The 25013-nt window shown below is 37.4% G+C and overlaps 1 protein-coding gene across 1 annotated transcript in view; it reads left to right on the top strand.

The window, feature by feature from the left end:
- The first annotated feature begins 801 nt into the window (after positions 1-801).
- Positions 802-25013, top strand: part of LOC149169287 (two-pore potassium channel 3-like) — a 97048-nt gene continuing 72836 nt past the window's right edge. Inside the window, exon 1 of the mRNA XM_089428630.1 lies at positions 802-2157. Coding sequence (XP_089284756.1) covers positions 878-2157 — 1280 coding nt within the window. The 5' untranslated portion in view covers positions 802-877. The remainder of the gene's footprint in view (positions 2158-25013) is intronic.

The following is a 25013-nucleotide window of genomic DNA, read 5'->3' on the forward strand; positions in this document are numbered from 1 at the left end:
CATTCAAAGACGTCAGAAAAAAATTATGGAAATATGTTAGCATTGGTTTCTTGGCATTGTCTTTTCAACAAGTGGATTGTTGGAAGGACCCTACGTGTGATCTACAACAAAAAGAGTTCATTGGAGCTAGCATTCTATGCAAGGCAAAGGTTCTTATTGTTCAATTAAGAACGAACTTGCATCAACTTCGGTATGAAACAGGATGGTGGAAAAGGCCTAAAGAAGCTTGGGAAGAACGGGTGTGTACATTTTGCATGTCTAAGGCAGTGGAATCGGAAAAACATTTCATTTTGGAATGTCATTTTGGAATGTGATACATTCAAAAACGTCATTATAGGAATATGTCTAGTGGACATTAAAATATCATTTCATTTCTCCATATTTTGAAATTAAAAATTTGAAATTAAAAGTCTTCCAAAAACATGAGGATTTTTGTGATAAATTTAAAACAATTTGAAATAACATAATGTGAAAAAAAAGGGTAAAAGAAGGGATTTCTGTGATAAATTTAAAACAATTTGAAATAACATCATGTGAAAAGAGTAAAAGAAGGATTTATGTGATAAATTTAAAACATTTTTTTTTTAAGATTATGAAAAGAGTAGTAAAAGGGTGGGTAGAAAATCTCATGTTTTACCTGAAACATTAAATGAAAATTTAAAAGGTGACGTTGTTTTCCATTTAAACAAAACTTTCCACTTAAACGGTGGCTTTAAAATCTTTCTTTCCACATCTTGACTTGTTTTAGCATCTAAAGCCACATAATTGTGCCATAAACTATAAAATAAAAGTCTGGAAAGCAAAAGCATGCCCGTTGAATCCTAACTACTATGAAACTGACTGTTTGGTGCGGGCAGGACAAAGGGAAGATGACGATATGAGTATCACAATTATTGATCGGCTCTGCAAACCTTCACCAGTTGTGTTGTGTTATCTGATGGAGGAGGAGGAGCAGCCTCTTCTTTCAAATCCCAATTACCGCCGTTGGAGATTACTTCTGGACGTGACAAAACTTGCGACTGGGAGCAGAACCGATTGCCCCATTAATTCTGATATTAATTCTCCAAATGTTAGAACTCCTGTGACTCCAAATATTAGAACTCCTGTGACTCCTGCAGGCAGAGCAAAAGAGACATTTCTGTATGGAATTTCTTCACCCCCCACAGCAGAGGACGGTTACACACAGTTTATGCCAAGGTCAATAAGCGACCTTACTGCTGCTTCTTCATTGGCCGATGAATCGTTGGGGGAGGGAATCAATCGGGAAAACGGACGGGAGTCTCTGGTCATCAATGTGGACGACGATGAGAAATTTCCGGCACGCAGAAAAAGAAGAAAGCTTCCCAGATCGAGTTCGGCGCCCGCCATGGTGGCGCTTTCAAGAATTCCAGGCACGGACGCCGCCATGGCGGCCAGACCCGAATTGAGCTCGGCCTCGTCCATTGTCAGGCAGGCGGTGATCGGAGTTGTGATTTATTTGTCAATTGGCGTGGGGATTTATATGTGGAAGCAAAAGGAATTCAAGGGGAAAAAGACTTTTCCGTTTGTGGACGGTCTGTATTTTTGCATAGTGACAATGTGCACCATAGGGTATGGCGACATTGTCCCCGACTCGACCTGGACCAAGGTTTTCATTTGCCTCTTTATTCTGGTGGGCTTCGGCTTTATCGATATTTTGCTCAGCGGACTGGTAACGTATGTGTTGGACAAGCAAGAGACCGTGCTGCTTCTCAGTGCCGCGGACCAGGGGAATCGCTACGAAGCCGCGAACAGATACTTTATCGATGTGGAAAAGGGGCGAATGCGGATTCGAATCAAGGTTGCTCTGGCTCTCGGGGTCGTGGGCGCGTGCACCGGGGTTGGAACGCTGGTCGTGCGGTCCCTGGAGAGCTTGAGTTGGTTGGATTCGTTTTATGTTACGGTTACTTCTGTGACCACGCTCGGCTATGGGGATTATTCGTTCGACACGGTGGAGGGGCGCGTGTTTGCGTCTATTTGGCTTCTGGTGAGCACTCTCGCTGTGGCTCGGGCGTTTCTGTATCTCGCGGAGCTCAGGATTGATCGCAGGAACCGCGCCATCGCCAAATGGGTGTTGCAGAGGGAGATGACCGTGGGAGACCTCATGGCTGCGGATATCGACAACAATGGCTCTGTCAGGTAACTGATTCCAACTAATCCACGTTCGCATGAAGTGTAGTTGATGAATGGTAGTTGGCTGGGAAAAATTAGGTGGTGGATATCATATTTGAAAATATTTTGGATGGTGGCAATTTTTTTTCCTTTCTGTGAATTTCACAAAATAATAGAGTTAGATATAGTTGTTTTTTTTAAGGGTGGTTCAATTGTTATTTTTTTTTTGTTTCTGAATTTCACAAAATAATAATGATACAATATAGGTTTCTAGGGTATGGGATAATTATTATTGATTATTGGTTGCTCTTAAAATGGAAGTTGATTTTTTTAAACGTAAAAAGAAAACCTCGCCCTTTTCATTGTTATCAAAGCATCACTCTAGTTAAAATGGTATATCATTTTTAAGCCATTAAATCTTTGCGCCACTTTTCTAATATGAATGAAGGGCCCTAACCACCCTTGCATAGAGGAGAAATAATAGGAATGAATAGCCTTAACCGCATTTGTATAGAGGAGACATAATAGTGTAGAAACTAATATGATAGGGGACGGAGTAAAGCAGGAGGAGAAATAATAGGAATAAATAGCCTTAACCACATCTTTATACCTGACACATAATCAGACACTTGTGTAGAAACTGAAAAAGTATTTTAAAATATTTTTTTAAATGTGTTTAATTATTTTTGGATTTGTTTTTTGTGATTTTTTGGACTTTTCAATGTCGAAATTTGGTGGAAAAAATTGAGGTGAAATCTTGATTTCTCTTATTTAAACTGGTTTTTTGACTATATATGGATTCAACACCCTGAAAAAACCCCTAGGGCACTTCGATTGTGCAAGGGTTACCCATCAAACTTGTGATTTCAATAAATTCCTCAGATTTTAAAGAAATTAGACTGGGAAAACCCACTTGAAAAGCTTCCAAAAAATCTCACTAAAAACAACTCCATTGTTTTTTGCCTCGACTTGCATTGTGAACACATAAGTCATAACCCTAATAAAAATTGCATTGTAAAAATGTAACTCATCAATAAAGAAAATCATAAGGGAAAAATTGAATATGTTAAACTCTTCTAACATGTTTTTAGAAAAAAGATATTTCAAAACACCTTCTAAAATAGATAGAAGATTAATTGTTTTTCGACCCCTTATGAGCATGCCCTATGTAAATATAGATTTAGCTGGTCTAACTTTGGAACTTAGACATGAGTAGCCCTTGGTGTAACATTAGCAATTCAAATTCTCTCAACTTATTAGGTCTATTATAACTCATCTCTGAGATTAATGAAGCTCATTCTCTAGCATGTTGTGTTACGTGCTTAGAATAAGAACTAAGAACATGCATTTGTGTATGTCATGATAAAACATTTTATTGCTTTAAAAAAAATTGTATTACTATAGGACCATCATTAATCTCTCTAATTAAAACCTTAAACGAGACCATTTATTTTAGCTCAATCATCATTTATCATAAGCACGTAAAACTCTGTGTAGTGGATCTATTCTATTCAACGCTAAAAGCCCCAACTAGAAACAAGATCTTTCAAGTTAGTTCGTCCACCGCTATAATCAACTCACATCTTTTGTTATAATAAAGGATTATTGTTAGGCTCTTCATTTTGATGGAGCACACATTGGTGCCAACTCAACAAATAGAGAAATTCGAGTTGCGCCATCTAGAATGAAAGTTATTAGTAGCAACCAAGAGTATTATATATAAGAACCAAGTCTAATCTTTAGGTTATGAAAGAGAGAAGTGGCCAATGATGGAAAAGATATCAAATGGTTCATCAATGAAGAACTGGGAGTAAGCTTAGAAAAGTTTGTATTTGAATGAGTCCTCTCACCTTCAGGAATGATTGTATAAATATAAATGGTTCCATGTATTTTAGGGTTAAACATTATATTTATATATATATATATATAAAAGTTGAGCAAAGAATGTTAGCAGGTTTTGAATACATTCTAAATTGTGACTTAGGAAATGCATAGGAAATGAAATATTGTTATGTAATAATGTATTGGATTGCATTAGAAATTAATAGAATAACATTCTTTTTTTAAATTTTGGTGTCTTTTATGATGTGTGACAAAGATATTTTTTATTTCTATTATTTATGTACTATGTTAAAAATTAGATTTTTGTATATATAGATGTCATGTATTTATATTTGAATGAACCATGATGTAATAAGATTATATCAATGAAAAGGGAGCACAAAAGTGTCATTGAAATAATGAGAAAAGTTGTGAAGTGTGAAGAAAAAGTTAGATGGTGGTTAAGGATATATGGATTGGAAGTAGAAGAAAGTCCAAAGAAAAAAATAGAAAGAAATAAGATCCAAAGGGTTAGAAGAATTAACATAAGAAATATAAAAAATAGGTAAACAACCTCAAGCTAACCCATAAGAAAAAGTACAAAGAAGAAGTTGTGTTCAAAGAGAATTATGGTAAGCACATACAAGTTAACACAATCATTGAGTTGCAAGATGGTGAGGTAGTCCATAGTAGTCATCACACCTTTGTGCATTTTACAAGAACTAAGGTTATTGTTAGTTTTTATTCTGGTTGCAATATAAAAGCATTCCATAAAAATAGTGGAGCATGTACATCATCGATGTGGAGAAGCAGTGAATGTGGAGAGATGGCTCTGGTTCTTGAAGTCGTGGGCGTGTATTGGGATCGGAACGCTCGCAGGAGAGATTGATTTGGTTGGATTTGTTTTATGTTACAACGAACTCTGACCACAGGAATTATGAGGGGCAGTTGTTCCTTGTTATTTGGCTTCTGGTGAGCACTCTCACCATGGCTCGGGTGTTACTCGATCTCATGGAGCTCAAGATTGATCGGAGGAGCCCCGCCATCGCCAAATGGCTGCTGCAAAGGGAGATGGCAAACCTCATGGCTACTAATATTGACAGCAGTGGCTCTCAACTTAGTCATCTAACATGTGTACATAGGAAGCGTAGTTGAAGACTGGTAGGTGGCTAACAAATGGAGGAAATGTTCGGTGGTGGATATGGCAGCTAGAAACGTACGTGGATATTAGGTAATTGGCTTTCAATGTTAAGTGGTGGATAGGAATGCATTTGGTTTTCAAATTTTATTTTTTTTTTCTTCTTTTGTGGGGGTTGGGTGTTACGTGTTGGAAAAGAGAAATTGAAACATGGTATTGAAATTTTTTTTCTTTGAATATAAGAGTTTTATATATCAATTTAGTTTAAGAATGATTTTAAAATTATATTATTATTAATTCATTTTAAGTTTGATTTTGTTTATAAAAATTATTATTTTTTATTATTATTCATAGTAAATTTCATTTCTCCTCACATAACAATATTTTTATAATATATTGTTATATAATTTAAATAAATAAATAAATTTATTGTTATTGTTATTGTTATTGTTTTTATTATGGCTAAAAGAAATTAATTTATTTAATATTATTGATATTTTTTTATTATTGCTAAAATAACTACCAAATTAGATTGAGTCTTATCATATTATCAAATTCATTTTTTCAATTGTGTGTAATTTAAGTTGATGTGAGGGAAAGTTGGTGCTCTAGTTGGCCAAGTTCAAATTCCACTTTGTGTCATATTTGCTCTTAGTGAGTTGATTGTTCATGAGCTATATCTAATTTCATTTTGAATTGAGGGTTTACTTTAGGTATTGTCACTATAAAATCAAGCACCCTAGTGCAAAGCCTCACTAATCAATCTAGATTAAGAGCAACAATGGGACAATTATAATGTCACCTCAACAACCATGCCCCTGTTTGTGTGGTTGGATACAATCCACATAAGGGAGGCTTCCCTAGTAGATCTTAGGGATAAAGTAACCCTAATGAACTTTAGACTAAATGCTCCCTAAGAATTCTAAAAAAGGTTCATTTAAGGACAAATATGTAATGACTAGGGTTTTGGGTATAATTTCAAGAGAACAAGTTCAAAAGTCCCTGTGGTTAAATTTGAAGACTTAGTGTGACCAATAGAGACTCAAATAGGTTCCCAAACACAAGCAATCAAGAAATTACACTTTGCTATTATAAATTAGGGTTTAATCAATAATTTACAACATGCAAATATTTTATAACAACACTAAGAAAACAACCCTATAATCTATTGTAAACAAGTGTAAAATTAGGGTTGATAAATGAGTAAACAATAAATATAATTACAATATTTTTCAATGGATGAAAACACATGTAATGGCAAAATAAGCCTAAGATGTCAACCCTAATATATGGCTGAAAAATGCATGTCAAATCATGTTTCACTTTTCCAAATGAATGCACACAAGTTTTAACCATGGGACAATAAGATCCAAGGTAAATGATGTTGAAAAATGCTTTGTCGTAACCTAACTATAATTACTTGTTGACAGTGTCAGACCTGCCAACATTCAAGGGGATCTCCTCGATATGTGCTCCCAATTAGACCTCACACCATTTGGGATAGGAGCCCCATCCAAAATATGGCCCAGTTATCATTTTCTTAAAGGTTTGCCTTCACTCTAGCTATCAACAAGAGAGAGGATGTCATATGTGCCTTTGAAATCCTGGTGAGTGTTTGGATGTAAGTGTGTCGAGGTTCTTCTACTGCGAAGGGGAAAAAGAGGTGAGACCCTAAGAGAGAGGTAATAGTACCACCCTAGTAGAGACACACGCAAACAAGAAAGATATGTCTAACATCCAACAAAATAGTCCATAAAGATGCGATGGTCATTGAAACCATTACAATACATTCTCAATATGATGAGCACTAAAATAACTAAAATAGTTCAACTACTTTAGTACAGGTGAAAACAAACACAAATCATAAGCATTCACAAAACAACCTTATAAACATTCATAATCCATGCATGAACAACGTGTTGGCCATCAGGTTTCATATATTAAGTAAAAGTCCCAGGACACATGTATACATCGAACACCACTAACTCCAATAGTGGAGCGTTGGAGCCACCACTTGCTCCTCAAAAGAACTAGCTTGTCTCTTTGATGCCTTGCAGGAGGAGCCAAGGTGAAAAGTCTCTTACTCATATAATGAGGGTGTATATATAACTAATGGGGTGATGCTTCACCTCCCTTGTGACTCTTTGACTGCCCTCATGACTGTTTGACTTCCTATGACTTTTTGACTTTACATGACTCTTCATATTCTATACATGTCCTTTGGACTTCCACTTTACAATACATTTTTGAATAGGAATTTACATAATCCACAAAAATGATGTGCCATATGGTGACTCATGACATGACATGACACTAATGACATGGATTGCATGACGGCATGGCAATGTCAATCCATTCTTGTTGCTTCTTGTCATGTGTCTTCTTGAGAATGTTCTTTTTTCCACCTCCATAAATCTTAGAGATAAGGAGTCTTCAGTGATATCAGGTCTTGAGTTGCGGTTGCAAACTAGTGTCCCTTTACTTTCTTTTGATTAATCAACTCGCATATTCAGCAACAGAGGTGTCTTCTAGCATGTTTCCCTTCTCCATATCCTTCTTCATCATCCTGTCATGTTATGATAGAGTACCTGCATCTACAATTCACTCATGACAAGATGACATCAGACTGATAAACCCCTAATCTAAGATGTTGCATGATGATCCACTCACTGAGCTAGAACCGGATGGTAGGCTAAGGGAGAGGCTCAGTGATTGTACAATTGCGCAGCTCAAGTAGCCGAGGGTCATGCTTGAGCCTTTAGACTGCGCAATGTGCAGTTCAGGCTGGATGAGCAAGAAGATTGCATAGTTAGGGAGCTCAAGGAGTCAGGTTGAGGGCTTGAGCACTTATACAACCTACTACGTAGTGCTGGAAGGACAAGGAGGCTAGGTGACTACATAATTGCGTAGTTCAGGAGCTCAAGGGTTAGGCTTGAGGACTGAGATTGCGCTTGCAAGCATGGCTGGAGGGCAGGATTAAGCAATTTTTTAGCTCAAAGTCAGGCTTGAGCACTGAGACTGCGTAGTGCACAGTCCTAGGAGGCATGAATTGCGCATTGCGTAGTGTCAAGAGGCAGGGTTGCTGCTTGAGGGGAGTTTTCCAAATTTAGCTAAGTATGGGATCGACGAAGCTGATGTGAACCATGATAAGACTTTATTGTGATCACACACAAAGAACACTTGACAACATAACATAGATCATACAGGACACATGAGCATCAAACTTCCCTTAGTGTGACAACTTTGCAATGACAAGTGCAACACCGAAGATACACTTTATGACGACTGTGACGACAATTGTGCGACAATGCTTAAAACTTTGGAAATGAGTGCTATAGATGTTTTCATGGTAATATTAACTCATTTACACAAAGATAACCCCTTGAAACCACCAAAACCAACTTATGCACATTGTGCAACACTCAATATGTGAAAAGCCGACACTTTGATTTTCTTGCAAATGGGAGCAAAGCACTTAGAGAAAACACATGCCATGAGTCTTAATGTTTATAACAACAGTATACAAGATCAAAGTAGGCTCCATAATTTGGTGTAGGAAAAAATTTTGGAGGGTGTTGTAGCAGCAACAGCATTACCCTATAAAACATAAAATATACATTTTTTCTTATTTGTTTATTTGTTTATTTATTTATGGGATTGGCACAAGAGATAAGATTAGTGTCTTTCTCAATCAAGGGCTAATGGAGTCTAGGAGTAAAAATCTATGGAAGAATAAGGATGGAAGTGAATTCAAAAATAATGAGGAAGACAAATTTGTGTTCCTCACACCTTTAACCTTAGCATCCTTCTATATTCTTTAGAGATTCAAAGGGGGGATGCTAAACTTAGGTTCCTTAAGAAAAATATGATGAAAATATTGTGTAAGGAGATTTTAGAGAAACAAAACTTTGGTGAAAATTACATTAAACCCTAATTCATCAACAAGTATAAGATGGAAGAATATAACTTATAATAAATTAGCATATGTCATCAAATAATAACCAGTAATCATATAAGAGAGAGAACCATCAAACCAACACTCTCCACAAAAAATCTGTTGAACTAGTGCTCCATCATGCAGAATAAAGAAGAGACAAGCAACTAGTGTGTACGATCTCCAAGTGTGTAATGAATGAAAGGAAATTGATATCCTCTCCTTATCTAAGGGAAACCAAGTTGAATTTCATTGATTTATCCTGAAAGGCCTTAAAATAAAATATAATTATGATCACAAGTTGGATAGGTCACAACTAGCTAACCCCTAAACATAGCCAACTCAATTATAAAACATAAACATAAGCCTCAATTAACCCACAAATGTGAGCTAAATTTTCTTGCAAGGGAAACATCATCCTCCAAAAGGTGTGTCTCTCCATAAAAGATGCAATGGATGGCTCCAAGGGGTGCATCACATCCCAAAAGTCTTAGATCTCCTCGTCAAATGGATGTATAATCATCAAGCAAGCTCCCTTACCCAAACACCATCCTAAAAAATATGTCCACATCATCAATTCAAGCATCATGAAGGGAATTCCATAGTGCTAAGGCATGAAATCATCATGAATACTAATGTACCATCCCCTCCAAAGAGGTATGATGTCATCATCATCATAGAACATGCTCAAAATAAGGGAAACATCCATCAAGTAGGTGCACTGCGATCCTAGGGGCATCCTCTTAACTCTAGGTTACATCAGTTCTCAAGGTAATGTTTTAGCTCTATAGAGTAGTTTCGAAGGCACTGGATATAGGTGAGCACACCGTCAATTGTGCTCAAGCATCCCAAGGTCAATGCTCCTTAATAAGTGTCCAACGTCCTGCATCAAATTTCCCTATGCAGTTATTCAGTGGGTGAGACGTCCTCTAAAGTGTTGGAGAAGCATCATACAATCCCTTAAGAGATGGCAGTTGTACCTTGGATAAAAGATCTAACACATACTCATACAATCAAGTGAGACCAACGTCGTAGGTGAAAGAACCAAAAAAGTATCAGAGTAGCCATACTCAATGAAAAAGGGCATCAAATTACTTCACACGATCATCATCTTCAAATGTCTTTTTAGATTATGATTTGTAAACAAGTTACTCTGTTTAGGTATGGGATGATTATCAGAACCCCCTATTAGGTGCTTCCAACCCTAAGGGGAGGAACAATTCCTAGGCTAACCCTTTTAGAAGACAGGTGTGAAAGGTGACATGATTTAGGGTTTAATTCATGGAGGATGTCATTGTCTTGTACCAAGCTATGAGGTTCACAACATCCTTGAGAGCTATAATGTGAAGAGGGAGCAATAGTGGGGAAATGAGATACCTTTTCCTCAACCTATGTTTACCACCTCTTTTGTGTGTTATTTTCATCATTATTTTAAATATCTATCTTTAATTACAAGCTTTCATTGGTTCATTATTGACCCCTTAAAGATGAAGTAGTTCCTTATGTTGAAATTGTAGCAAGAAGCTGGCTCAAATTTTGACTTGTGCCTTGGTCAAATTGAGTAAATTGAATTTCCACATCAACAGGACAACCTGGAGGCTGTTAACTTATGTGACATGCCTTTCTCTACTAGTTTACTCAGTAAATTCGAGTAATAGGCTAGAAGTAGAGTTGTGCATGTAGTGATTGCTAAGATTTAGCAATCTAGTTGAGTTATTGTTAGTCGAACTTAGTTAACTGATCTCTAGTCATTAGTTGAGTCAGTTGAAGGTCAGTTGAGTAATTAAGACTATTGTTAACTCATGATCTCTCAATTAACTAGTCAATCAACTAAAAATAGACACAATCATGCATGTAACTGGAATTTCCTAGTTGACATGGAGGAAAAGGCATGTTTGTATTTATATTTGTATATTGTTGTGTACAGTGCTTTTGCATTGAGAAGGTGACCAATTCCTCAGATATTGTGCAAGGAAATAGGGAATTATCCTATTTTTTAGGGGCTAATTCCTCTAGGATTGCGTAGGGAAATAGGAGGTTGGTTGAGGCTTGAATTGGCAAGTGTTGGCCAGAGCAAGTTAAGAAGCATGAGAATGGGATTGTAGTGCAGGGTGTGCTTCAGAGTTAAAGTAAGACATTGTAATTGTTTCTCTTTTTTCATCTGAATTAATGCAAAGCAGTGGAGGGTTTTTTTCCCAGTTGGGTTCCCCTAGAAATCATTGTGTACTAGTAGTTTTGCATGTTCCATGTCTATGCATGTTGTTCTAAATAATGATTTTCATTCTGCATATTAGTAGAGTAGAATTTGTGTCTCCTGATTTCAGTTCAATTTCTTGAGTAGTTGCAATTTCTATCAAATTTTTACATGGTATTAGAGCCTTTAAATCACATTGGAACCAATATTTTGATTTTTTTTCCCAGAATTTCAAATTTGCAGCTTTAGTATAGCAATTTTTCTTTAGATTCAAGAGAATTCCATTCAATGGACTGATATTGGAGTATGCTTTGGAAGGAAGTTTGAATTTCTTAGCTTAGAATATATTTAGGATCATCATAAGTGCCCTAGGAGCAACATTCTGGAGCAGCCAAAATCTCGACAAGTGGGAAGTCCTTGAAGTCCTCATGTATAGTGATCATTGAAGAAATAATAAGTTGTTAGGAGGCAAAGTTATAGAACCCTAGTTCAGGGCAGATCCAAAAGACCCTATGTGCATACTTCTTAATGTAGCTACAAGGCTACTAGTGGGCATATCAGTGAGACAATGTTTAGTGACAAAAAAAGGAGTTGTGATCATTGATATTGGTAGATTGAGGAACAGAGAGATTTCCCACAAGAAGATCGAGACTCATAAGGAGTCTAGTTTTAGAAGGAGCAACCCTATGGAAGCTAATACTTCAGGATTTGGGGAGATTAGACTCATTATTGCAGTAGTTTCCGCAGTAGTGCAGAAGAAACAAAAAAGCAGTAGAAACAATAGTATGAGTAGATCAGATTTCGCCATGCATGCATCCATACCTCCATGAGTGAGGTGGGGCAATATAGAGCCTTAGCCCCAGAGTTGCATAGATTTGGGCAGGATCCATAGGAGAGCAGTAGCAGTTGCAGTAAACTCTTCTCATGGATCATTACCCTTGTTACAGGGACCCACAATATTCAATAGCATAAGGATCAGTGTAGGTTGATGCAACTATATCTTGAGCGAGAGTTGTAGACTAGTAGCAGTCAGAGACTCAGGAGACAATTGCAGCTTAGAGACACAATTAATTTAGTATTTTGGATGCTTCTCAGTTGTAGTTGTTGCAGTAGCAACAACAACATTGAGAGGTAGTGATACAATGCATTCCACAAGAGTTGGATTGGGTTGTGTCAAGCCCTTTCCTTGCTAAGAGGGAATGTTGAAATTGTAGCAAGAAAAGGCTCAATTTTGACTTGTTCCTTAGTCAAATTGAGTAAATTGAATTTCCACATCAGTAGGACAAATTGGAGGCAATTAACTTGTGTGACATGGCCTTGTCTATTAGTTTACTCAGTAAATTCGAGTTATAGGCTAGAAGTAGAGTTGTGCATGTAGTGATTGCTAAGATTTAGCAATCTAGTTGAGTTATTGTTAGTTGAACTTAGTTAATTGAGCTCTAGTCATTAGTTGAGTTAGTTGAAGGTCAGTTGAGTAGTTAAGATTGTTGTTAACTCACTGATCTCTCAGTTAACTAGTCAATTAGCTAAAAATAGACACAGTCATGCATGGAATTCGAATTGCCTAGTTGAGGTGGAGGAAAATGTATGTTTGTATTTATATTTGTATACTGTTGAGTGTACAATGCTTTTGCACTGAGCAGGTGATCAATTCCTCAAGCTATTGTGCAAGGAAATAGGGAATTCTCCTATTTTTAGGGGCTAATTCCTCCAGGATTGCGCAACGAAATAAGAGGTTGACTAAGGCTTAAATTGGCTAAGTGTTGGTCAGAGCAAGTCAGGAAGCACAAGAACAAGATTGTAGTGCAGGGTGTGCTTTAGAGTTGAAGCAAGACATTGTAATTGTTTGTCTTTTTTCATCTGAATTAATGCAAAGCATCGGAGGGGATTTTCCCAGTTGGGTTCCCCTAGAAATCACCATGTACTTGTGGTTTTGCTTGTTACATGTCTATGCATGTTGTTCTAAATTGTGATTTTCATTCTGCATATTAGTAGAGTAGAATTTGTGTCTCCTGATTTCAGTTTGATTTATTGAGTAGTTGCAATGTCTATAAAATTTCTACACCTTATTCATAAAGGTTTGGATATCTAAAGTTCCTTTCATTTATATAGGTCAAGAATTTGGCATGAACTTGGTGAGGACTAGGTAGATCATAGGGTAGGATTTTGACCACGCACTTTCTTTTATCCCTGCTACTTTTTTTTCATTTTAGCACTTGGTTCATGCTTTTTCTTTTTCTTTTTTCTATTACATCAACCTCTTTAGGAAAAGTTTTCTAGACCCCTACTCAAAGTATGAGGAAAAAAGGGAACCAATACCAAGGAGAGATGACAATCAACTCAAGGATGGCATGTAGATACATGGGGATTATGAAAGGTGTTAAGTATTAAAAGCTTAGAACACTACCATTATCAAATCCTCCTATTTGTGCCCCTCCTAGACGATGAAAGAAAGGCCTCAAGGAAGGTCACATTGAATTAGGTGAAAGTGAAAACCACCAACCTGAATAAAGGGAACAAATGTATAATCAAAAGCTATCTATCATCCAATTCAACCTGTGATACATACTAAAATTCCCTTAAACATTAAATGAAATCACTTGAATACAAAAATGATAAATGTATCTCATAATAGATGACCCACTTTCATAAGATGAGTAGGATAGATGAAAGAAAGCATTGACCGAAGAGTGGATGTGAGGCATCTAAGGCTAGTTTTCTATGGATCATGATACGGCTAGTAGCTAACAAGCTTAAACAAAAAGAGATTTTTTTTTTCTCCTATGGCTTACCACATGTGGGTTAGTAACAAGTACCATCCCACTTTGTGACATGCTTGCTCTTATGAGACGATTGTTGATGAGTTATATATGATATATTCATTATTTGAGGGTTTACCTTGGATACCATCCTCATAATGAGGGGAATTGCTTAATCTTGACACCAACATGCTTCAAAGATCAAAGTAATAGTATAATGTTAGTATTTTGTGATTCCCAAAATGCATCTTACCATTGTTTAAATCCTTAAGGAGTAAGTTGAATCTATTACAAAGAAAAATAAAACCCTACTTTATTCAATTCTATCAAAGCATCACTGAGATTATATTGAGCCTTATCAAACCCATAATTAGATTATTTTCTTAGTGAATAACCCTTTGCATTAACTCACAAAATCAATTCATCAAAGAAAACTTTTCTAAAATAAGTAAACAACTCCAACCACACCCTTGTAGAGGAGAAAAAGTAATGTTGACCTTAACATAATGCCAAAGAGCAATGTCTCAATACTAATGTTTTAGTCACCAAAACACAAATCAACAATGAATAAATCCTTGAAATAAAAAGTTGAATGTGGTATACTCCTCCAACATGCTATACCTAAAGAGAATTCCAAACATCTCCAAAATAGGTGCTTAATTGTTTATGGCCTAGACTTGCACTATGGGAACATAAATGTTACCCCTAACATAATGTTCAGGTGCTCAAGGTTATGCTCAAAAACCAAAGTGTTAGAATTTTGTCAAACTCAACTTCAGATCGAAGAGCTCGTCATTCTGAATCCAATGGTGTGAATATCACTCAAATCCGAGCTCATATGCAAAAGTTAGAGCAAGTCAAAGTTCAACTTTGACTTGTCTACATGGCAGGATTGGATGACATGGAAAAGGTCCCAGTGAATGAGGAGGCGCCAAGCGGCAGGCTTCCGTTGGCCCTCACGTATCGCATATCACAGTCGTAGTTAGAAAGGTGTTAAGAATCGGCCTCGACGCAGACAGGTTGCGATGCGATCTAATCGCAATCGCATATTGCAAATGGATGAGTATTACAGAAATTGGCCCTGACAGGTTGGGTTGCGATGCGATATCACAATCGCATATCGTAGGAAACACAAGTTCCGCTTAAGACTGTCGTTGGTTCTTCGCCGATTGTGATGAGTGATAAGACCCCAGACGCGATATGTTATGTGTTACATTTTATATGTCGTCGAGTCCGCTGATACCGCCGATTGCCAATTGCGAAATGTGATATTTCCCGAACGCGATATGTTTATGAGCCACAATTTAAGTTCCAGTCGGGTCCGCCAATATCGCATCACACAATCGCACATTTCCACCGTGTTCACAGACTTTAAGCCACCGGTCCTTGCCGATTGCGATTTGCGATATGGCTGACAGGTTATGGCCCGCGATGCGGCCAAATTCTCGTTTATTTAGTAGATTTTGGAGCGAATTTGTGGGATTATGTTGGTTTTGGAGAAATTTGTGGAACAAATAGTGGGAGAACTAGGAGAAGTCATAACAACTTCATTTCTTATCCAAATTGGATGCAAAAGGAAGCTAGATAGCCATTTTTTAGTATTCTGAACTCATTGAGACAGGTTTCAGAGGCATTTGAGCATTGTAAACACACTTTTGTTGTAATTTTGAGCATAATAGAGAGGCCCAAGCATTGGAAGTTGGACCAAGGAGACGTAGCCCAGGAGGGGTGAACTCCTCATCAAATCTCTGTGTTGTGTGTTGTATTTTGATGTTTTTTGTTGTTATTTTGCTGTTGTTCAACATATGTTTTATGTTAAATTGTTTATAACATTTACATAAGAAACTCTCATGGGAATCAGTTAATTAAGCAAACATGGTGAATCCTTAAGCACTTTATAAGCAAATGATAAGCATCTTGGGTTTTATTCTAAATGGGGAATTAGAACAACATTACTAATCTGCTCCATTTCAGATCAAGTTGGTATCCGAGCACTGGTTTTTGCTTACTTGATTTGCTTTGTGAAAGAAGGATTTAATTGTTTGCAAGTTGGTGTCATGCTAACAAGGTTAAAAATCAAAAGAGGAGAATGAAAGATGGTTGAAATCCCTATAGTTGGCTCTAGGGGAAGAAGAGAAAGGTTGCCAAAGTCCTCTACACCAGTACATACTGAAGTTGTAGAAGTTGCAGTTGAGTCTTTAGAGACTATGTCTCATGAAGGAGAACCTACCGTGACAGAAGATGATTAGACCTTCAAAAAGGCTTTCTTTGATATGACAAAGATGGTGAAGGTCCTCTATGAAGAGAGGAATAGCATATTGCAAGGAGAGAGTTCCAAACCCCCCAAAGGAGAAGGTTCTTCAGGAAGAGGTAATGGAAAAGGAGGTAATGGGAATGGAGACAAACCTCCACCCTCTCCACCATCTTCTCCATCTTCTACTTTATAAGCATCTTCACACTCTTCCACTAATACAACCCTTACTCATACTCATCATCATTCTACAAAAGGAACTGATAAATCACATTTTCTAAAGCTTGATGTTAAATTCGAGTTGCCCATGTACAATGGAGAAGTTAACGCAAAAAAGCTAGATAACTCGATTCGTCAATTGGCGGTGTATTGTAGAATTCAGAACCTTCAAGAGGATGATATCAAAATTCAGTTGGCTTCATTGAGAATGGAGGGTGCAACAATCATTTGGTGGGAAGCAAGGACTCAAGACGAGATCAAAAAACATGGTGATATTTCTATTACTTCGTCTAATTTCATTGTTGCTATAAAAAGACAATTCTACCCTTTAGCCCATATGCAAAAAGCTATCATGAATTAGCAAAATTTCAGACAGTTAAAAGGTCAAAATGTGCAAGAGTATACTCAAGAGTTTAGGAGAAGAGCTCTTATGCTAGGAGTAGACTCGCAGTCACAAGATACTTTGCTAAAATATATAGGAGGTTTGCATAGCTATATTTGACACACCATTCTTATGTTTAATCCCACGAATCTTGATGAGGTTTGTGTTCAATCTACACACCTCAAAGCAAGAGGTAAAACTATACAAGAAGAAGGTAAGAAGATATCATTCCAGAGTGCTGGAAAAGGAAAGAATTTTAAAGGAAAGGAGAAAAAATTTCTTCTGTTAAGAAAGAAGGGGAGAAACCCGTGTGCAAGAATTGTTCCAAAGAGGGTCATGATGAAGCGCATTACTAGAAGCTTCATCCTGAATTACGACCGAATAGATTTAACAATAAAGGGAAACAGAAGACAAACATTGATGTACAACAAGACTTGGGTTCTGACTCAGATGATGAATCAAAGATTGTAGCCACAGTTAGTAAGGGAAAAGTCGTGGCAAAAGAAAGCAAAGAGGAAGTCGTGGCAAGCACAAGCACAACAAATAACTCCAACAACGTTTCAAATGAGGAAAATAGAATTGAGTTGTTCCACATCCGAGTTATCTCCAAAAACACCAAGATTGATACACTGTATGATAGTGGATCTCAGGGAAATTTAATTTCTATAGACTTGGTCAAGAAATTGAATCTGGAAACCGTGCCTCATCATAAACCGTATCTGTTGGGTTGGATAACCAAGGATGCAAATCTTCAAGTCACAAGGAAATGAGTTTTTAGGTTTGCAATTACTGCCAATTTCGTTGATGAAGTCGAATTATATGTAGTGCAACTGGATATTTCTGGAATTGTGTTGGGAAGCCTGTATCTGTATGATAGGAAATCCGTTTTCCATAGATTTGAGAAAAAAATATCATTCGTTCAAAGACGAAGTGGAGTATATTGTGAGAGACAATCATAGGAAGTTTAATATGTCTTTGGCAAGCGCAGAGAAAATGAAACAACTGGTCAATTCCAACAAGAGTCTCGTGCTCCTTATGATCACGCAGAAGAATGACACGGAGCATGAATCCTTTGCAGGTTGTCACATGAAGCTGAAAGCTGAATTGGTTGATGTGGTTAATCAATATGGAGATGTGTTTCAAGAACCAAAGGGATTTCCACCAAAAAGGGGAATTCAAAACGAAATTCAGCTACGGAAAGATTGTCCACTCCCAAACATCGATATGTATTGAATGTCAATTCTGAATTAGAAATTAAAAAACAAGTCCAGGAATTGCTATATAAAGGTGTAATCCATCCCTCTACTTCGCCATGTGGTTCACCAATTGTTTTGGTACCCAAGAAAGATGGAACATGGCGCATGTGTGTAGATTATCAAGCTTTGAATAAAATTACTATAAAGAATCGATACCCACTACCCATAATATATGATTTTCTAGACCAATTGAAGAATGCAAAATATTTCACTAAATTAGACTTGAGAAGTGGATATCATCAAGTTAGAATAACTGAGGAGGATATTTGGAAGACTACTTTTAAAACCAAATAGGGATTGTTTGAGTGGCTGGTTATGCCTTTCGGTCTTTGCAACGCTCCAACTACATTCATGAGAGTTATGAATGATGTTTTAAGATCCTTTCTTGATGAGTTTGTAAATGTCTATTGAGATGATATTTTGATATTCAACAAATCACGAGAAGATCATGTCAAGCATGTGAGGAAAGTGTTGGATGTCTTGAGAAAGAACAATTATTTTTGAAGATGTCTAAATGTGAATTCGGGAAAACTTCCTTAGTGTATTTGGGCCACATAGTTGGAGGAGGTGAGTTGAATATTGACCCCTCTAAAGTGTCATTCATTGTGAATTGGCCAATACCCAATTCACTCATAGAAGTGAGGAGTTTTTTAGGAGCAGCATAGTATTGGAGGACGTTCATTGCCAATTTCTCTTCCATAGTAGCTCCACTACATGCTTTGACCAACATGAAGGTTGTCTTCTAGTGGGGAGGCAAACAAAAAAAAGCATTTGATGCTTTAAAACAAAAGATCAGTTCAGCCCCAATTTTAGCATTACCGGATTTGAAACAACCATTTGAAATACAAACATATGCAAGTGACTACACCATGGGTGCAGTTCTTTTATAGCATGGTAAGCCCATTTCATTTCATTCTGAGATTTTTAATGGTGTTGTTATTAACTATCCTACATATGATAAAGAGCTTTACGCATTGGTGCAAAGTGTGAAGAAATGGAAGCATTACTTGATGGGTAAAGAAACCATTATTCACACCGATCATCAACCTTTGCAATATTTGCAATCTCAAACAAAATTGCAGCAATCAAGGCACTTTCGTTGGATGGGATTCTTATAGCAATTCCACTTGGTAATCAGGTACAAGAAAGGTATTTATAACATAGTTGTTGATATGCTTTCTAGATTGGTTATTAATGTAGCCATTTTACTCAAGAATAATTTTGTTTTTCCTGAAAGTTATGTTGAACAATACACATATGATATTGAATTTCAAGAGGTATATTCAAACTTGAGTCAAGGCCACCAAGTTGAGGAATTAGACTACCATGTACATGATAATTTGTTGTATCATTTGGGAAATGTTTGTGTTCCACGGGGAGAGAGAGGAAATGTCACAAGGTAAGCACACTCTTCTCTTATTGCTAGACATTTCGATGTAAGTAAAATAGTCGCAAATCTTCAGAGGTATTTTTACTGGCCTCGTATGCTTGAAAGTGTGTCACGTTTTATCAGAGGTTGTTCATTGTGTGTAGTCGGTAAGCCCAGTAATAGGAAACTAGGATTGTACACACCACTTACAGTGCCTTCACATCCATGGGAAAGTGTTTCTATGGATTTTATAGGATAGGTTCAACAAGATGTGCATATTAATGCCTTGTTAAAAACAAATTACAGCTGAGCAAATAGCTCAACTTTTCTTTCAAAATGATGGGTTCATTTTGGATTACCTACTTCTATTGTAAGTGATCGTGATTCCCGATTTGTTGGGAATTTTTGGTCAAGTTTATGGAAATTGATGGACACCAAGTTGAAGAAAAGTACAACCTTCGATCCACAAACAGATGGTCAGACAGAAGTGGTTAACATGACAGTTATTCATTTTCTAAGAGGCTATTGCAACAAACATCCTAAGTTGTGGGATGAACCGTTGCATTATATTCAACATGCTTACAACCAAGCAAAACACTCTTCTACTCTAACTTCGCCTTTTGAGGCATGTGTTGGTCATTTTCATAAATCGCCTTTGGATTTCATTTTTGAGAAAGATGTAACTGTAGATGGACATAGCGACATAGACAGAGAAAAGAAGTTCATTGAGAAAATTTAGTTGATTCACCAAACAGTTCAAGAACAACTAGAAAAGAGTCAAGGCAAGTATAAGGCAAGGCATGATAAACATTGTGTGGGTTATCAGTTTCAAGTAGGTGATGAAGTTTGGCTATACATTAGCAAGGAAAGGCTTCAAGGTGAAGGTAAAAAGCTGAAACCAATCCGTTATGGTCCATTTAAAATTCTGGAAGAGATCCTTAATACTGCTTTCAAACTTGATTTGCCTTCATATATGCAAATTTATTGCATTGTTAATGTTGAAAATTTGAGATTGCATGAGCCTCCTTTGATTGAAGATCAAGGAGAAAGTGTACAGATTCCATCAATTGAATATTTTTCTCTAGAATTTCTTGATGAGCTTCAACAAGACACCATACTTGATAGAATAATGAGGTCATCAAAGAGGGGAAATTTTGATTATCTTCGAGTGGGTCTCAAAGGTACAAATCCATCAAAGGTCAAATGGATTGAAGAGGGAAAGGTGAGGGAACAGTACCCTCATCTGTTCAATAACTGAATATAATATTTTGGGATCCAAAAGGCTTTCAATGGGGAGGAGTGATCAGGTGGTCAAGTTTATGCTAAAAAATCAAAGTGTTATAATTTTGTCAAACCAAGCTTCAGATCGAAGAGCTCGTCATTCTAAATCCAATGGTGCGAACGACACTCAAATCCGAGCTTGTATGCAAGAGTTAGAGCAAGTCAAAGTTCAAGTTTGACTTGTCTACATGGCAGGATTGGATGACATGGAAAAGGTCCCAGTGAATGAGGAGGTGCCAAATGGAAGGCTGCCATTGGCCCTTGCATATCGCATATCGCAGTCGTAAGCAAAAAGATGTTAAGAATCGGCCCCGACGCAAACAGGGTGCGATGCGATCTAATCACAATCGCATATCGCGGATGGATGAGTATTACAGAAATCGGCCCCCGACAGGTTGGGTTGCGATGCGATATCGCAATCACATATCACTAGAAACATGAGTTCTGTTTAAGACTGTTGTTGGTTCTTCGCCGATTGTGATGAGCGATAAGACCCCAAACGCGATATGTTATGTGTTACAGTTTATATGTCGTCGGGTCTCCCGACACCGCCGATTAATGTTCTCGCGCCGATTTTCGATTGTGAAATGCAATAGTTCCCGGACGCGATACATTTATGAGCCACATTTTAAGTTCCCATCGGGTTCGTCGATATCGAATTGCACAATCGCACATTTCCGCCGTGTTCACAGACTTTAAGTCGTCAATCCTTGTCGATTGTGATTTGCGCTATGGCCGACATGTTATGGCCTACGACGCGACCAAATTCTCGCTTACTTAGCTTATTTTGGAGCTAATTTGTGGGATTATGTCGGTTTTGGAGCAATTTGTGGAACAAATAGTGCGAGAACTAGGAGAAGTCATAAGTTCTTCAGTTCTTATCCAAGTTGGATGCAAAAGGAGGCTAGATAGCCATTTTTGAGTATTCTGAACTCATTGAGATAGGTTTCAGAGGCATTTGAGCATTGTAAACACATTTTTGTTGTAATTTTGAGCATAATAGAGAGGCCCAAGCATTGGAAGCTGGACCAAGGAGATGTAGCCCAGTGGGGGTGAACTCTTCATCAAATATTTGTGTTGTGTGTTGTATTTTGATGTTCTTTGTTGTTATTTTTTTGTTGTTCAACATATGTTTTATGTTAATTTTTTTATAACATTTACATAAGAAACTCATGCGAATCAGTTAATTAAGAAAACATGGTGAATCATTAAGCACTTTATAAGCAAATGATAAGCATCTTGGGTTTTATTCTGAATGGGGAATTAGCACAACATTACTAATCTGCTCCATTTTAGATCACATAATTCCAAAGAATAAAGTAAATTATCGATTTTAATGTTATATTATTTCTAAAACATCACTTGCTGATGAAAAAACACCTAAGGGTGAAGTTGAATCAATTATACTCTTCTGACATGTTCTAATAAAAGGGAATTCCATAACACCTCTGAGAATAAGTGATCAATTATTTTTTGGCCTCTTGCACTATGTGAATGTCATCTGTAAATAAGGATTTAAAGGAAAAGTATGAAATGCCAAAATGGAAACCCTTAGTTTTATATCTATCCAAAAACCTAATAACCAATCCTTTAACATCTATCATAAATACTCTCAATCATGGTTTGATGTAAATGTTTTCAAACTTGTTGTCGCTACAACAACACCCTCCAAAATTTTTGCGTACACTAGAATTTTGGAGCCGACTATGGATTTTTCAATCGGTCGTACCGTAGTCACTTCTTGGTTAGTTTATGCTTTTGAGCTCCCTTCTTGGATCAGAAGTGTCAAAGTCACTTTCTCACACATTCTCAATCGACAACAAGTTCATGAGTGCATTCTTTTACGCAAGCTTGAACAAGAATAACACGATCCCTCAAGATTGTGCATGCGCAATGTTCAACCCATGTCAGCAGTCAATGCGCATTGACATCGACAGTCCTTCACTTTGTTTGTGATCGTACCTCTGTTTGGTGAGTTTCTCCAACTACCACTTCATGCACCTTTGTTTTCGTGAGTGACATTTTCATGTCTTTGGTTGTCACTTTCACTTGGTTTTCCTTTAATTAGTTTCATTTTCATGTCATTCTTGCCCTGGAATGTGTTGTTTTAACCATCGTTCACATATTGCAAGTGTCGTTCGCACTTTTATTTTCATATAGAAAGTGTCGTCTTTTGGCGTGGGAGTTGCCGCTTATCATAAAGTAGAGTTTTGGTTTGTTTCAAGGGGAAATATGTGTGATAATGAGTTGTCCTTATCACATAAACATGTTCCACACTCATTTCCAAAATTTAATGCATTGTCGTAATGTTATTACATTCTGGAAGGTATGATGTTCATGTGTTCTGGGTGTTTCGTGTTGTGTCGCCAAATGAACTAAGTGTGTGATCATGTTCAAGTCTTGATTTTATTCAATCTCCTCTCATTGATCCAACACTTAGTCAAAATTGGAAAAAGCTCCCGACTAGGCCACTCAACTTCATCTACACCTCCTAAAGTGTGCACTACGCAATCTCAGTCCTCAAACAACAACCTTGTCTCTTGGCACTGCATAATGTGCAGTCTTTGCCTCCCAGAACTGCGCATTTCATAACCTCAATGCTCAACCCCAACCCCTAAGTCCCAGAAATGTGCAATCTTTCCATCTAGCCAACCCAACACTGCGCATTGCACAGTCTTAGTCCTCAAGCCTTAGTATTGAGCTCTTGAACTCCACAACTGTGCAATCACTTGGCCTCCTGTCCTTCCAGTATTGTGCATTTCGTAATTTCAATGCTCAAGCTTGGGCCTTGGCCTCCAAAACTGCGCAATTCATCCCTCTAGCCTAGCCCTTACTACACATTACGTAGTATCTAAGCTCAAGCCCAGCTCTTGAGCTCTTGAGCTGTGCAATCACCATGTCTTCTTTGCCTTCTAGAACTACGCAGTTGGATGAAACAATGAAAAACCCCTCAGCTCGTCTCACTGAGTCCCAAGTCTGTGCAATATTCCTACCCACTCCAGCCTGAACTGCGCATTGCGCAGTCTCAAGGCTCAAGCTTCACCCCTGACTACCTGAGTTGCGTAATGTGCAGTCACTGACTCTCTTCCTCAACCTGCAACCTAGTTTTGGCTCAGTTAATAGATCAACATGCATCATCTGAGACTAGGGGTTTATCATATTGATGTCGTCTTGTCATGAGTGGATTGCAAATGTAGGTACTCTATCATGCTATGGAAAGATGATGAAGAAGGAGATGGAGAAGGAGGACATGCTAGAAGACACATATGGAGCTAAAGAGATAAGATGATCATCAGGTGAGAAGATGAAGGAACACTAGATTACAACAGAGATTAGGACCACATGAAGAGTCCATTTGATTCACAACCTTTTGGAGGGTGGATATGAAGAACAAAGCATATCTCTCATGAAGATGAAGTATTGCACATCTCTTGTTGAAGGCAAAGGAGCAACAAAGAATGGCTTGACATTGCCATGTCATCATGTAGTCCATGTCAGTGGTGTCTGTCATGTCTGTCACGAGTCATCATGTGCCACATCATTTGTGGATTATGTAATTCTATATTGGAAATTTTATTGTAAAGTGGAAGTCCAAAGGACACATTCAGAATATGAAGAGTCATGTAAAGTTGAAAAGTCATAGGAAGTCAAACAGTCATGGGGGTAGTCAAAGAGTCACAACGAAGGTGAAGCATCACCTCTTAGTTATATATACACCCTCATTGTATGAGAAAATGAATTTTTCACCTTAGCTCCTCCCACAATGCATTAGAGAGACAGAGTAGTTCTTTTGGGGAGCAAGGAGTGGCTCCAATGCTCCACTATTGGAGCTAGTGGTGTTCATTGTATACATGTGTCTGAGAACTTTTACTTAATATATGAAGCATGATGGCCAACATGTTCTTCATGCATGGATTATGAATATTTGTAAGACTATTATGTGAATGTTTGTAGTTCATGTTTTTTTTCACCTGTGCTAAAGTAGTTGAACTATTTCGGTTATTTTAGTGCTTATCATATTGAGAATTTATTGTAATGGTTGTTATGACTGTCGCATTTGTGTGGACAAATCTGTTGGATGTTAGACAAATCCTTCTTGATAAATATGGTTACATGAATGTCACATCTTAGTGGACTATTATGCCGGATATTAGACAGATTCTTCATGTTCATGTGTGTTTCTAGTAGAGTGGTACTATTACCTCTCTCTTAGAGGCTCACCTTTCTTCCCCTCCGCAGTAGAAAATCCTTGACACACCTGCGATCAAACACTCACTTT

This window comes from Pinus tabuliformis, chromosome 4_2, assembly GCF_031772625.1.
Source record: "Pinus tabuliformis cultivar Carrire ecotype Pingquan chromosome 4_2, CPIR1, whole genome shotgun sequence".
Lineage (NCBI taxonomy): Eukaryota > Viridiplantae > Streptophyta > Pinopsida > Pinales > Pinaceae > Pinus > Pinus tabuliformis.